The sequence below is a fragment of the Cricetulus griseus genome, chromosome 6 (genome assembly GCF_003668045.3).
Source record: "Cricetulus griseus strain 17A/GY chromosome 6, alternate assembly CriGri-PICRH-1.0, whole genome shotgun sequence".
Lineage (NCBI taxonomy): Eukaryota > Metazoa > Chordata > Mammalia > Rodentia > Cricetidae > Cricetulus > Cricetulus griseus.
In genome coordinates, this window is record NC_048599.1 from 75,506,069 (window position 1) to 75,521,844 (window position 15,776).

General features: G+C 45.2%; 1 protein-coding gene across 4 annotated transcripts in view; it reads left to right on the plus strand.

Moving 5' to 3' along the window:
- Ldlrad3 (low density lipoprotein receptor class A domain containing 3) overlaps positions 1–15,776 on the plus strand; it is a 231,216-nt gene that overhangs the window by 60,210 nt on the left and 155,230 nt on the right. For 2 of the 4 annotated variants that reach the window (XM_027422393.2, XM_027422395.2), the window contains exons 2-3: positions 1,620–1,735; positions 9,831–9,977. In XM_027422393.2, coding sequence (XP_027278194.1) covers positions 1,687–1,735; positions 9,831–9,977 — 196 coding nt within the window. In that variant the 5' untranslated portion in view covers positions 1,620–1,686. The remainder of the gene's footprint in view (positions 1–1,619; positions 1,736–9,830; positions 9,978–15,776) is intronic. The other 2 variants (XM_027422394.2, XM_027422397.2) reach the window with 2 other exon arrangements.

Genomic DNA, 15,776 nt, shown 5'->3' on the forward strand with positions numbered 1-15,776 from the left:
ACACAGTTTTCTTAAACCTTTGAACTAGGTTTGAGCCTGGGTCTGGTGGTTCTTCACAGTAGAAGGGGTGGGAGGAGGGTAAGGTGCAAAGGCTGGGCTTCTCCAGACTGCCCCTCCTCCCAGGCCACCTCTCCTGTGTAAAAGCCAGGGAGCTCTATTTAGCAAATCCCTGATTCTGTCCCCCCCCCAGCATGTCTCAGCTCAGCTGAAGGCTAGGGGGCAGAGGGGCCTAATCAGATTCAGCTTCTTAGAATTTGTGTCTAAAGTGTCTGACCTGGTGGTAGGTTTGGTTATTTTTGCCCTTGGAATGCCATGGCTTAATATGTGGGTGGGGAAATCTGTCTGGTGGGAGACACTTAGTTTTCCCTTCATGATTGACTTGTACAATGCAACTGTTGCCGCCTTTCAGAAAATGAAAAGAATTCATAACAGAGCAAAGCTCCTAGATGGGCGTCATCACATTTGCACGGTCTTGGTCTCTTCCAGTGTGACACATGTCCCTTCCATCTTGCATTCCTTTGCAGTTGAGGGTGTTTTGAAGTTTAGAGTATCATCCATATTTGGTATCATTTATCTTTTGTAGATTCCCTCAAATATTAGTGTAGCTTTCATTCTCTATAATGAAATTTACGCATGAAATGTTTTAAAGTACACAGAAGGTTACCAAGAAAAATGCCTCGCAAGCCCGTATGCTAACTCCCTGCTTTCCTGGGTTCTTGCTTGATTCAGACTGCTGAAAGAAAGGCAGCTTGCCCTGGAAGTCCATCCGTGCCCACCTGGGTCCTCTCTGAGTCTGCCTACGTGAGGTAACCATGACCTCAAACTTGGTAGTCATTCTCTCCATGTGTCCCCTATGTTGCTTGTTTCTGAGCTTAGTATGGATGACATTCTGCAGCTTGCCTTTGACTTCCTGCTAAGTTTCTCAGAATTATCCATGTGAATTCACTTTCACCCCTGTTCATTCCATGAAAGCCCTGGCTGCTTGTGCTCTGTGGAGAAAGGCGAGTGTTTCCTCTGTTCCTCTGATGAGCATGTAGTAGTATGGTTGTTTTGTTTTGTTTTGTTTTGTTTTGTTCTGTTTTTGAGTCACATGTGCAGAGGACAATCATTTTGGAGTGGATTCTGTCCACCTTAGTTTTGAGGCAGGGTCTCTCATTTCTTCTGTACCACCTATATGAGCTTCAGGCTGATTCTCTTGTCTTCACCTCCCATCATGATGTAGGAACACTGAGACTGCAGGTAGAAGCCAGTGCATCTGGCTTTTTACTCCTTTTCTTTAAAATTTAGGTTCCAGAGATTAGACTCAGGTCATTAAACTAACGGAATAGTTTCATTTAGTTATTTAGCTATTGTACTAGCCCCTGCTTTGTGTTGTTCTCTTGTGTCACCCTGTGCGCTCACTGTGCATATTCATTAGCTGCCTAGAATGGTCTTCTTGGACCTTGTATACTGCCCTCAGGCCCTCTTCAGAATCCCCAAGCATGTGCCATGCCTGGGTTCCACCATGGTGTTCCACTTATGGCAGCTTTAGATTTTTGCAAGCCTGATGGTTGTGGATGAGAGCTTCTCTGTTCCATTAATCACCCTGTGATTACAGTAATGTAGCGTTCCTTCATCAGCAGATGCACCTGCTCCGGATGCTTTGTCCAGCCCTGCCCCCCACCATTACATCGTTTGTATTCCCTTATGAAGTTTTGCAAGAAGATTCTGCACATCCACACCTTGTGGTCCCACGGTGAGCATCTTCTCCCGGGGGATGGGGTGTCTGAAGCATGTTTATAGTATTTATCTGTGACCTGGAACACCACCGTTTAATGCAGTTGTATCCAGCTGCCTTTTCCTTTCTGGCCTGTTCTTGTTTTGAGTCTTAGTTCAGAAATCCTTTATCATCAAGATGTGCTTTGGGGCCAGAGTGAAGGTCATTTTGCTTTTCTGGCTCATTCCCTAGCTGGCATTGTTATGTTGCAGTCTTGCCTGCGGTGTGTGTGGGGGGGGGCAGGGGGCTTAGTGTGAGCAGATGGTGTGCTGCAGAGTGGTTCCCAATGATTGTGGAGATGGCTGCCATGGTCTCTGGGTGCCTGGGGATAATCTTGGGGCTGAAGCACAGCCCTCACTCTTGACCTCTACCTACATCTGAGCCTGAGTGAAGTGGTGATTAGCTTTATCACAATCCTAGCTTATCACAACCTGATGAAGTTGGTCGGAAAGCTGTCCCCTCTCCTGCCCTTCAGCTCAGCTTTACTGACCCCCTCCTGCTGTTGCTGTTGGAAGCTGCATAAGCAAAAGGTTGGGGGGGGAGTTTTATTGCACTGGACTCTTGCTGTATCTGCCATGCAGCCCATCCTTGGTGAGGGCATGGATAGGCACTGTTGGACATGTGTTTAAGCTCTTCCCTCTGTGCCTCTCTTTCTGGAACGTAGAAAAGCTTCATTCTGCAGGTCCAGTTCATTGATCCACTGGATTACACATAGCAAAGCAAAATTGAAGTTCAAGGCAGTTCAGATAAATCCATGTCAGAACTGAAGTAATGTCTGTGGCAGTCAGCAGGTTCTGTCCCCATAACTGTGGTCAGCAGCCATTTGTGGGGTGTCTCAATGCCTGACATTTGCTCTTTGCTAGGGACATGGCAGCAGAAGAGCCGAGGTTCTCTGGGGTCAGGGAACAGTAAAAACAACCTCTTTTTTTACATGGTGAGTGTGATGGGATGCACATGTGGCGCAGTTGTTGGTTGATAAGCACCTGTACCTGCCTGTTACCTGTTGTCTGACAGTTCCTGATCACAGGTTTAAGTAGTTAGAAATTGTGCAAAAGGCAAAAAATTACAATCCATTTTGATTAGCTTTGACTTTCAGTTACACGAAAAGTTCATTATCCTAGAAAGAGACCCACTCTTCTCTGTGGTAGACCCCTGAAATACAGAAAACTGCTCTTAATGATTTTGAAGACTTTTGAAAAATCCCATCAATGAAAGATTTATGGGATGCTATTCTCTGTCTTATCCACGCACCTGTACAGTAGCCTTAGCCCAGCTTCATGGCCTGCACAACTGAATTATTTACCATCTGACAGTCTGTAGCTGTGTGAACTTGGGTGAGTCCTGTCTTTAGTGTGTTCCTTCATCTATAAAAGGGGCTGGGTGCCTGTTTCATGGGGTTCTTCTAAGAACTAATAAAAAAAGAATTGCTATTAAATCCCTGCCATATTCAAGTGCTTTGGCAGATGGTAGATATTCCCCCGTGGAAGGCCTAGAGTACCTAGCATGAACAGGGCTGTTAAAGCAGCCAGAGGAGGGTTGAGCGAAGGCCCTGGTATGGTTCAGGGTTCAACTTGTGGATTGCATCACAAGGAGCTGCAGGCCCTCGGACTGTGAACATGAGACCCCACAAAGGCTCTGCAGCTCCCCCCCCCCAAACACAATTTCCACATAATATGTCTCATGAAACATGCATAAAATGATGCATAAAAATGAAAACATACATAAAAATATAAGCAGTAGCTTCAGCCCTAGAGGCCACACAGGTCCAGATAAAAATAATTTATGAGCTGACTCCTTGGGGAAACTGTCAGTTCCTACACCTCCTCTTGTGACCATCCCTCGCTTTTTGAATGTTAGCCACTGGCTTTCTTTCCTAGCTTATTATGTAAGAAGGAAAAAAGCATCCGTTATCTCAGAACACTTCCTGGGAGAAATAAGCCATGAAGCTGTGTGATGGGAAGATGCTGGGGAGACAGCTGTGTTCACTCCTTATCCTTGTGACCTGTTACATCCTTAACTTGTTCCTGAGGGAAACTGTGTGACTTTACCTTCAGGGCCATGGACCATGTTTGTAGTACATTTGTGAATATAAAGAGTCATCTTTCCTAGACTGAAGTATGGGGTTATTTTATCCTTTCTTAGCAACATGTTTGAGTGATCTTCCTCGATCAGCTGGGTAAACCGAGGCAACACTAATGGAATAAGCTCATGGCAGAGGGAGTCTAGATTAACAAGGCTGGGGGCCTGCCTAAGCTCAGGTGCTTGGAGCCTGGCCAGACACAGACATTCTTGTGTGACTTCTGCCTTCTTGGTGACAGCCAGATGCTCCCATATCCAAGCTTGAACAGGAAGAAGACATTTGTGTGATGAGGACCAAATGGCTTTTGGAAATACACAGGACAGATGTCTGGGGTTCTGTTTAGTGCTCATATCACATGGGAACAGTCCAAAGTGGAGGAGCTCTTCAGAGGTGTTCTAGGTATGCTTGTAAACAAATCCTTAGGTGGCCTTGACCTCCTGTAGAGAGAGAGAGAGAGAGAGAGAGAGAGAGAGAGAGAGAGAGAGAGAGAGAGAGAGAGAGAGAGAGAGAGAATGTGCACACACACACAAATGCAAGTGTGTGTATGTGTCTCAAGAAGTGAGTCACAGAGAAATTGGTGGTTCCTGAGCTTGCTGGCACCTGACAATGGGGGAAGTCTATTTGACCTTTTGGAGAGGTGGTAGTGAAGATGTGTCTGAGATCTGCAAGCCCGAATGTTAAGCTGCTCATGTGTACTGCACACATGAGTTTGTGCATCTTGTTCTGTTCATTTGGCCCACAGACCTAGATTGTCAGGAAGTGAATGAGAAGAATGAAAGGCCACTGGGCAGAAATCAGAAAATGGAGCCTGCTGATTGTTTGCAGATGTCCATTCAAACTGCACCGTGACGGATGCTGCTAGGCAGAGAGGCTGAGTGGAGAGCAATGAGAAATGCCAGGGGACTCCAGCTGCCAGAATGAAATTCCCATTTCTCAACTGGAAAAGTCACTGTCACTAGCTGATTGTTCTGGATGATTGCAGCAGAATGTAGCCCTGGCTGGAGTTTCTAATCACCCCAGTTTTGTTCCCCACATCAAGTAGAGAGTTGTGGGCCAGGGCCATTGAAAAAACTGTAGCGATGGGCTGCTGTCTTTTGCTTGACAAGGAAGGGCTTGGCTTTTATTTTCCATTCTTGTACAGATGGTGTAGTTATTTTCAGTTAAATGATGTACTGCAGTGGAAACAGGCAACTCCTTTTGATTCTTTGGCTTAATGAAAAAAAGAGAAGAGAGGAGAAGAGAGCCAATTTTGTGCTAATGTTGGTCAATTTTTTATTTAAATATGTTTCAAGACTTGGAGATGGGATACATATTGCTGCCACTGGAAAACCTGGCAGTCAGTCTGAAAAGATTTCTAAACCTCCTTTCAAGTAGACAGGGAACTTGTTCAGGTCCAGATCCCATTATCCCTTATCTTAACTATGTATGCACAGGTCCCACCCACATGCTAGGGACATGAGGTAAGGCTGATAGGGCAGTTCAGGGATGGGGGTTAAGGTACTAATGCCATGCCTGGTTTTCTTCTTAGAGTTGTCTGCGATAACGTATGGGAGAGCTGGGAATGGCAGATGCCAGGGGTGCAGAGCTGAGCAGAACAGAGACTAGGCCTAGTTGGGATATATTCTGCCTAGCAGGAACATTAGTGTAGAGGCAACCCCCAGCACAGGCTGGGATCCAGCAAAGCACAGGACATGAGCAGAGGGATTAATGGAAAGATCAGATTCAGGCTGGTTGTCTGGGACCAGGGTCTCAGATATGATGACTACCCTGGGGTCGAAGGATGAGCAGGAGGAGGCTAGCCTATTGGATTAGATTTCCATAAGATTGTGTGGCTTGAATGTCAGAGATTGCTTGTTCCACAGTTGGGAAGAACTGAGATCCAGCTATCAGCAGGATTGGTTCCTTCTCAGTCCCTATTGCTTGGTTTACAGATGGCTGCCTTCTCTGTGTGTCTTCATGTTGTCTCCTCCACATATGTCTGTGCTCTAATTCCCATTTCCAGTAAGGACACCAGTTGTGTTGAATTAGGGCCCATTCTAACAGCTTCATCTTAACGTATTATTCTTTAAGGACTCTATCTTTAAATGCACTCCCATTGTGAGGTACTAACAATTAGGCCTCACACAGCCCCAAACACCAAGGGGAAGGTAGACTGAGACTCCAGCCAGCCAAGTGTTTGGAAGCCTGAGGGCAGGGACTACACCCACATGATGCTGGTTCTAAAGGACATTGCAGGGCCTTCACAGGCAGGGTCACACTGGGATCTCTACACTAGGGTGACAAGAGTTCAGATGTGTATGAAGGGCCCAGAGACACCATCCCCTGCATTGAAAAAACTCACTCAGTGTGAAGAGAAACAACTGGAGGGAGTGAGAACTGTTAAGTAGCAGGTTGGCTTAAACTTGTTTTTCTTTGCCTTGGCACTATTGACATGCCAAGCCAGATGGTTCTGTGTTGTGGTGTCTCAATAGGTGATAGAATAGAAGAAATGTAGCACAACACACCTGCCATTCCTAACAGTCAAAGACACATGGTTCTTTAAAGCCCCAGACCCTTCCATGCAAAGCTACACCCCTGGCCTTCACATGCTAAATGTCAGTAGTATCTTACCCCTAATCATGACAAGAGAAAATGTCTCCAGGCCCTGACTTATGTCTCTACAAAATTCTTACTGTGCAGATTGCTGGTTGAAAAGGGGACAAAAGACAATGGCACAGGTGCTACTAGGCCAGTAGGCTAGGCTTGAGGGAGATTTGAAAGATAGAATCAACACAATCTTCTCTTGCTTTGATTTCTTCTTATGTTTGGTGATGTCACTTTCCTAAAGCATGTGCGTGTTGTATTCACTAGGCAACATGCCCCAGGACTGGCAGGACATTTGTGTATAACGGATGTAACTGATGGGATAAGTTATCTCTGAACCCACCCAGCCATTCATCAGGTCCACGTGTCGCCAGCCTCATTGATGCTAGGAGCAAGCTCTTTGGAATCTAATCTGGCCAATTTTTCTAGTTCTAGAAATCTGTTTATCAGAACAAGATTTCACAGTTGTAGTGGCTTTTCCTGGTGGTTTGTCTTCCAGGAATTAGCTCCACAAACTTGAGTCGAAGTGATTTCCAAACAAAACCAAGTGACAGCTCTGCATTCCACAGCCCCAAGGAAGCCCCTGCTGGCTGGTGATGTTCAGAGCAGTTGTTCTCCAACAGCTGAAGTGTATATGGGGGGTGGGGGATCAGGGTGTGGAGGATCTGGCTGAGCATGAAGTATCTGGCTAGAATCCACCATGTGACTGCTTTCTGGGTTCCTCCCCAAGGGCATCCAGATTTCTCCCTGGAGATAATGAAGTTCCTGCTCATTCTTTACAGGGTTAGTGGTGACTTGTGCAGCTGCCTTGAAAGGAAGTCCTGTGTTGACTCTGTGCTCTGTGGAATGGAACATCCTGATAGATTGGGTGGCTGGGTGACACAGTGTGTTTGTAACTCCTACCCATCAGAACAGCATGTCTTTTATTTCTGACCCATGCCGCAGGCTGTGCCTCCCCACATCATGTCTTTGACTCTGTTCCTTTGATCCAAAGAGCCTTTACTTTATATCAGCCTCCACTGAAATGCCACTTCTTTCTTGGAATCCTTCTTGCTTGCCTTGAATTCTAACTAAAAACCACTGGGAAGCTATTCATTGCCTATGTGGGTGTTCGTGTTCCCGTGTCTATGTAAGTGCATAAATGTCCATGTGTTTATGTGTATACGGGGGTCTACATGCATGTGTGTTCATGGATGTGTGAGAGTGAAGCCCAAAGCTAAGGAAACCTTAGCTGTTGTTTCTCAAGATCTGTCCACCTATCTCCACATCCCTTGGGATCATGGTCTTTTTTGGGAAGGGGATTCTAGAGATTGAACTTGGCACCTCATGATTACATGGCAAGCACTTTATCAACCAAGCCATCTCCCCCTACCCCCAATTCACTGGTCTTTTAAAGTAAGAAACTGTCATAGTCTGTGTTTTTTCTTCTGGCCAGAAGACAGATTAAGACTTGGGGGAGCAAGTTGTGAGACAGGAGGCTGAGTTGGAAGTTGTAGCCAGTGGTGATACCCACGGGGATGGTAGCTGCATGGACTAGAGTCTTAGCTGCAGTGAGAGAGGGATTGGCCACATGCAGGGCTGATAGAGGGAGCCGGGGGTAAGGGTTGTGAGGTACTTGGCCTGAGTGGAACTTTTTGCTGTAGCTTCCCTCTTGGAATGAACTATGAAAACTCATTTCTGAAGAGCAACATGTATACGTGTTGCTAATTTAGTATCGGGTAGCAGATGGTCTCCAAGAGGATATCCACAGCACAGGGGCTTGTTTGATGGCTGTGTCCATTTCCATTGGTTCTGGCTTGCTTGCTCCAGTTAAAGGAGTACTTTTAGTACCACTTCAAAAGTAGCATTACCAGACAATCATGCTTCTCTGTGCATGAAGTAGCTGGGCAACACTCCACAGAGAGAAGGTAACAGAGGAGTTTGATGCTGGCAGGTGAACAGCAATTTCCTGGGAGACGAAGTGGTATGAAGTGTGTTCTAGGCATGATGATGATGATGATGATGATGATGATGATGATGATGGTGATGAAGAAAGGAAGAAGGTACATAGCAGGTGAGTGGTATGAGGGATGTCAGGAGGGATCTGAGCAATGATCTGAAGCTTCTTCCGTTGGCTACACTTGTGAAAGAAGAGCTTGTCTTGCTATCTTGTTACTCACAGGCGGCTCTAGAAGGCCATGTTCCTAACACCTTAGTGTCAATAAAGTATTTAGTGTACACATGTCCTTGTGTCTTTCCTTCACAGCACAAGTGTCTGGTCATAAATGCCTGGTACATGTTTTTTTGAATAACTCCTTTTTGTCTAACACCATTTTGTTTCTAGGTGGCTACTTCTCTCCCAGTCTTCAATCACACTGGCCCAGGTTGATCTGACCTATCAGATCTTGGCTCTCTAGAAAAATTGACCTCCAAGGTTCAAGGTGGATAAGCCCTGCACCCTCCCTTACCTGCTAGCATTAGGTCTCTGTTTAACTTCCTGTCTAAGGGCGATGCTGGGTAGGGCCCTTGGCATTTTATGATTGTTCAGTGAACTTGAACTTGAACCTTGGGACTTGGTTCTAAATCTCCAATAACTTTTGGATAGTGTAGTGATCAGGGCAGCCTCTTGGGGGTTAACAGGCCTGAGCATAGATTTCATCTTGAACTTTCCTACCCTCACATCAGGCACATTGATTTTTAGACCAAGGTATCCTATTTCCTGGAGGGAAATGATCTCCTGGTATTCTTGCCAGCTTGGCTCCAATTCAAGGACTCTGTGACTATAGGGGCTATGAGTCTGAGGCCTAGAAGTCTTGCTGCTGTTGGGGATATTTGGGGTTCAGTGCATACTCCTATCTGGAACTTTAAATTTTAGCTGTTGCTGCTGGCCAGAAAAGAACATTAGGGTTTTCTTAACAATATATTTTTTTTTGTTTTTTATTTATTTGTGTGTGTGTGTGTGTGTGTGTGTGTGTGTGTGTGTGTGTGTGTGTGTACGTACATATGTGCAGATATTAATGGAAGCCAGGAGAGGGAGTCACAGGCAGTTATGAGCTAGAATTACAGACAGTTGTGAGCTGCCAGATGTGGATACTAGGATCAGAACTCTGGTCCCCTGGAAGAGCCACAAGTGTCCTCAACAATTGAGTCATCTCTAGTGCCATTTCTCATAGATCTTCATGAGAGAGATGAGCACCTGTTGTTACATGCTGGATACTGAATGCTTCCTTTTCATTCCTTCAGCTAGTTCTTCAGCATCTTTGTACAGAGGTGGTCCGAGGTATAAGTACATCTCATTGGTGTGGAAACAGAGCCAGAGAAGCAAAGATACCCAGTGGAAGTCTCACCTGTGCTGAGCATCAGTCTCTCCAGCTAGGCCATGGCTCAGGCCCTTGGCTGTGCCTCTGACCACCTGTTCTCTCCTTCTTACAGAGAGCCAGCTGCTCCCTGGGAACAACTTCACCAACGAGTGCAACATCCCAGGTAACTTCATGTGCAGCAACGGGCGATGCATTCCGGGTGCCTGGCAGTGTGACGGGCTGCCTGACTGCTTCGACAAGAGTGACGAGAAGGAATGCCGTGAGTGGCTGCCTGTGGTTATGGGCAGGGGTTGAGAAGGGCGGAATTCTAGGCCAAGAGCAGGGGGTCCAGTCAGGCTTGGATCTTGCGTCCTGTTTGCTGTGAGCAAACTTTCCGCCTGTCTTCAAGCAGTGTGGTCTGTGCAGAAGTGTAATATGGTAGGAGAGCTCTTGCTTGGGTGAGCAGAGCATCCCCTTCCCTGGATGCTACCCTTACTTTTAGAACCAAGCATTATGTTCTGGGATGCCTCTCAGTCAAAAGGACTATATCTGGCTGCCTTGGTCCAGGGCTGGAGGCTATCTGAATGTGTGGTAGAATTCTCTCAATGATTCTTTGTGGACTAATATTATGTCAGCATCCTGTACTGAGTGGATTCTCAGCTCATGTACCTATGCAGCCTTACCTCCTTTTCTCTGTAGATGGTCAAGGCCTGGGCCCTCACTGGCCCCTTCCTCTTTTGGTGAACCAGTGTGGTATGGTCTCTGTGGTCCTCCCCACCCCACCTCCTTCTTTAGCCTCCTGCCCATTTTGTGCTCTGAAACCTGCATAAGGTCTGGGTTGAGGATGATCGCCAGGAAAGGAGGCAGCTCGGACAGTGCAGTTCAGTGACCATCCTCCCTACCCTGAAGAGTCTTTTCGTCTTCCTCTTAATTGGTCTCAGCACAGTGAGCTTGGCTCTGGGTCATCCTCCTGGCATCCTGGCAGGTAGGCAGCATCAGGAGGTGTGGCTCTGGCTCATCTGATGGGCAACAGCCATGGAGCCATACATCTTTGCTCTTTCATAGACTTTGGGAGCCACGCCATGTGGCACTTGTGTCAGGGAGACTCTGTTCTGGCTCTGCTGTGACTATGGGAGCCAGCTGAGGGCAAAGCGCTGGGAGGCTAAGAACTTGAATGTTTATCAGAGCTGTTCCTGGGGTATGAGGTTCTGTCTGTTGATGCACAGGAAGGAGCTCGGGCTTAGGAGCCAGATCCTCCCTTGCTGATGGTGTGCTTATGCAGACAAGCTGCCTGCTCTGAGGCTGACCGCTCACCTGGTGTGGGGTACAGTGTCCTCCATGCCTGTTTCTCCTCTTCAGAGGTTTGCAGAGAAGAAAACTAGAGAGACTTGGAGGCTTATTAAATCTTGTTACATGTGATTTATCTCATTAAATTGTTAGGCCTATACATTTCTTCTTATTATTCTTTTCTTTTTTTCCTAAACTGCTTTTTTTTTTTTTTTTTTGAGAAGCATTAGGTCTCTTTCATTGTTTCCTTGCTTCTAGCATAACTTTAAAACTTCTAGAAATCTAACATTTTTTAAATTGAGTTTCAAGTGTGATAGAATGTATGAGCCTTGTCTTCGGCTGAGCTTTAAGGAGCATTAAACAGTCTATAAGAGTATAGAGTTGCCATGTTCAGGGCACCGTGTGCTTTTGAACAGCAGTAGATATAGACTGTCATTAGCTGGCTGGCAATATTCAGCCCACAAGTGTGTAAAGGAATGCAGGATTAAGCTGGTCCAGCCCCACCTCTGGCAGTAGCAGCAGTGACATTACTGACTTCTCTGGAAGTCTCTGCCTTCATGGGTGCAGCCTAGTATATTAGAATTCATGAAGAAATGGGAAGAGGCAGTGGAAAGAGAATGTTTTAGAAAAGGGGGCTGTGCCAGCAGCTACTTGGAGCAGTTTGGTTTGGTTTGGAGCAGACTCATGCCTGGCTATCCTCCAGTCTGCTCTTCTCCCCAAGTGTGGGAGAGACCCAGCAGGCATTGCTTAGTCTTTTGATCCAGACATAATTAATTTTTTTTTACTATACCTACAGACACATTGCCCACCTAGCTTTTGCTTTAAATTACCCACCTAGCTTTTGCTTTAAATTGAGAAAACAGCTCTTGAAAGTTTAGACAATAAAGGGAAGGGGAAAGTCCCTTTTCTAAGAGAAATTGAACTTTAACTTTCTTTCATAATCTTCTCCAGTCTAGGAGCTGAGCGTGGGATTTAGAGGCAGACCATCTAGACTCCAACATGGTCCTCTCCTGCGTCCTTGGGGGAATATGTGATCTTAGACATGTTTCCAGAATATTCTAATGTAGAATCTACTGGTGGGATTAAAGAAAGTTCTTTACCTTGATAAGACTCAAGTTTTGTCCTCTCCCAGTGAGAGCAGGAAGCACCCTGGTGATGTCTGGAAGTGTGTGAGCACCCTGGTGATGTCTTGGTTTATGTGCTGAAAGCATCAGCATGCTGCCTATGTGCCATGAGTGCAGGAACAATTACTGGGCAGTCTGCACAAACTATGTTAAATAGTTGTCACAAGGGTATGATTGTGTGGTTTTCTTTTCCTTCCCCTATTTTCGTGTGTGTGTGTGTGTGTGTGTGTGTGTGTGTGTGTGTGTGTGTGTGTGTGTGTGTGGTATGTATGTACATGTACATGTGGAGGCCTGAGGTGGATGTTGGAGTCATCCTCCATTGCTCTTTCCTCTTCATTGAGGCAGACTGTCCTAGTTAAATCCAAAGTACTACCAAGGCTAGTTTTGCTAGCTAGCTAGCTAGCTTGCTCTGAGCTACTCTTTTCTCTGCCTTCCAAGGCTGAAGTTACTGGTGGAGATCTGAACTCCAGTCCTCATGTTTGCCTGGCAAGAGCTTTAACCATGGAGGTATCTCCCCAACCCATGCCTTGCTTTTTCTATTTAACATTATCCATATTTCTATGTATTTATAATAATTGTTTTGTGAAGATATGTGCACTGTAATTTAGCCATGCTCTATTGCATGTCTTTTTTTAAAAAAAAAGATTTATTTTTAATTATGTGTAGATGTATATGTTTGCATATGGATATAGAGGGGATCAACTATTCTGGTACTGGAGTCAGATGCTTGGGAGCCATCTGACACGGATGCTGAGAGCTAAACTCAGTCCTCTGGAAGAGCAGCAAGTACTCTTAACCACAGAGCTATCTTTCCCACCCTGTTCTGCTTTTTGGCTTTTGCTCATCACTGTGTTTAGAATCATTTAAGAAACTTCCTATGTAGGTGACAGAAATGCATGGTAGGTTCAGCTTGAGCCAGTGGCACAGGGCTGAGGGCTGAGGTGAATCGTTCACTCTCTCTGGGAGCGGCAAGTGGAGAAACTGTGCCAGCTCCTTGGAAAGAAGTTTCTTTGAAACAATCTTTGCCTCAGGGAAGGTGAGGTGGCCACTCTAACTCCTGAGAGGTCATGGTGGCAAGAGGTCTGTGATGCCTTGGCAGTGAGAAGATAATGTATTAGAAAAGAGGCTGAGAATCTTTGCCCTTTTTTAAAGGATATGGAGGAGCCTGGAGAGGTGCCTCGTGGTGGGACGTGGTTTTATTTTATTTTATTTTTTTTGGTTTTTCAAGACAGGGTTTCTCTGTGTAGCTTTGGAGCCTATCCTGGCACTCGCTCTGGAGACCAGGCTGGCCTGGAACTCATAGAGCTCCACGTGCCTCTTCCTCCTGAGTGCTGGGATTAAAGGTGTGTAACACTAATGCCCGGCCGGGACGTGGTCTTGTGACCAGCTCTTTCATATCTACAGTAAAGGAAAGACATTTTGAGAAATAAGAAATTCTATCATCAAGGTTAAAAAAAATCACACATTGTAAAATTTAGGGGAAAGGAGAAGAGAAAAGAATTGCATCAGAGTCTGTCTCTGTTACACGCACTCAGCAGCTTGGAAACTTTCACTTAGGCCTTGCCCCACTTGTACTCACCGTGGAGGTTCTAGCTTTTATTTCCATTTTTTTTCATGTAACATTGTATCATGCTGTCATCTTCCTATTTTTTTCTCTATTATTTTAATGCCTAGGTAATAACCCACTAATTTGGCATCACGTTACTGATATGCTATTATTTCTTATCTTGTTTTGTGGTACTGCTTGGTTTTGAGCCCAGGGCTTCACATGTGCCAAGCAAATGTCTGTTCTGAGTTTCACCTTCAGCCCTTTATGTTATTCTTGTTCAGCTTTCCACTACTGAAGAGTCTTCAGCATTGCGGGCATGGCGATGGGGATGGCTTTGCCCCATTTCCTTGAGTTGGATTCTCAGAAATGAAATACGCTGAAGGGCGGGAGCTTTTCCTGCTTCTGCCCACAGACTGCCCATCTGTTTTGCTAAAGGTCTGTTCCAGTTTGCTTTCACTGGCCAGGAGTGAAGTCTAGGACTTATTCTAGTCTTGGCAGCATTGAGTAATATCTTTAAAATAAACTCCCTCTTCCTGTCTAATAGTTGAGAACAGTTCTTGTATTTTACATTTTATTTTTTTCAGTTAACAAGGTAGAATGCTTGTATCTTTAGTTATTGGTTGAGTTATTAGTTGTATTTCCTTGTGAAGTATCTGTTGATGAACTAAAATTAATTCTCACCTGGGCCTGATGGGCATTAACTCTACTGCAGAATGCTTCTAAGGACCTCCCTCCTAGAGCTGGGGAAGGGACTTGTTTTGCTATGCTTCTATTATATTTCTGTTCCTCATTAGTGGATTGCCTGTAGTGATCATTTTATTCAAATTGCCTTTCATATCTCCGATTTTTTTTGTGGTTATAAAATGAAGGGAGACACATTTCAGGAAAATGCACTTACTGTGAGGGAGCTACAGTGAGTGAGTATATGCCTGAGTATCCTAGGGATCATACTAAAGCAGACACTTTACATCTTATTAACTCATTAGGTTGTCACAGAAGCTTTTCTGGGAAGGAGTTGTTGTCACAGAGGCAGAGCAATACACAGAGCTTGCCTGTTGGCCTAGAAAATAAGACCCCATAGCCTTTCTCCATCAGAGACTCCCAGGGGTCTTTTTTGTTTATCTCTGTAGGTGTTCACTAGCTGGATAAATGGGATCTTGTGGAATATATTATCTGTACTGTGCATGTTATAATTATTAGATATTCCTATAACTAATACAAGGAGTTCATTGACTTATAATGAAAAAAATGTTTATTTTGGCCCACACTTTTGTAGGTTTTAATCCAGGACCTAGCTGGCTCTGTTGCCTGTAGAAGATAGTATGTCATGATGGGAGAGTGCACAGTGAGGTTAAACCTCATGACTAGGAAGCAGAAAAGAGAATGAGGAGGAAAGTCTGGGGTCTCATCATTCCCTTCATGGATACAGCCCCAGTGGCTCAAGGCCTGCACTAGACTGCCTCTTTAAAGATTTATGATTTTTAATTCTATGTGGATGTGTGCACCTGTGTGTTTGCATGTGTGCAGGTGTCGGTGGAGGCCAGAGGGATGGAGATGTGAACTGCCCAACATAGATGCTGGCAGTCAAACTCAGGTCCTCTGGAAGAGCAGCAAGTGTTCTTAACTGCACTCTTAAGGTTCCATTACCTTCTGATCCTGCCACAAAAGATTAACACTTGGGTTTATGGGGGACATTCAGGATCAAAACTTTAGGGGAAATAATTCAAAACATCAATAATGTTTTTCTACAATAATGATTTTTAAGATGGCCTTTAGTCCTCTGAAACCTCTTCTTAAAAGCAAAGGGCCATTCACAGTGATAAAGCAGATACAAACATCTGGAGCCAAGTGCCACCTCCTGTTGATGGGGTGGCCTTTGTTATCTCTGAGTCCCAACAAAGCTGGGGAGAGATTTGAATGTTGGGTTCCTCTTCAACAAGGTGGCTTATTTCTCCTTGGGAAAATTGCATAGATTAGTGTCTTTGGTCATGCATGAGGACTTTTATCATTATTCATGGGTGGATGCATGTATAGCCAGTGGGACATGAAATTCAAAGACTTTGTCAAATGAAAACATTTTAGTGAATCTCCAAAACCAGAGATCTGGGAAAGTAGGTGC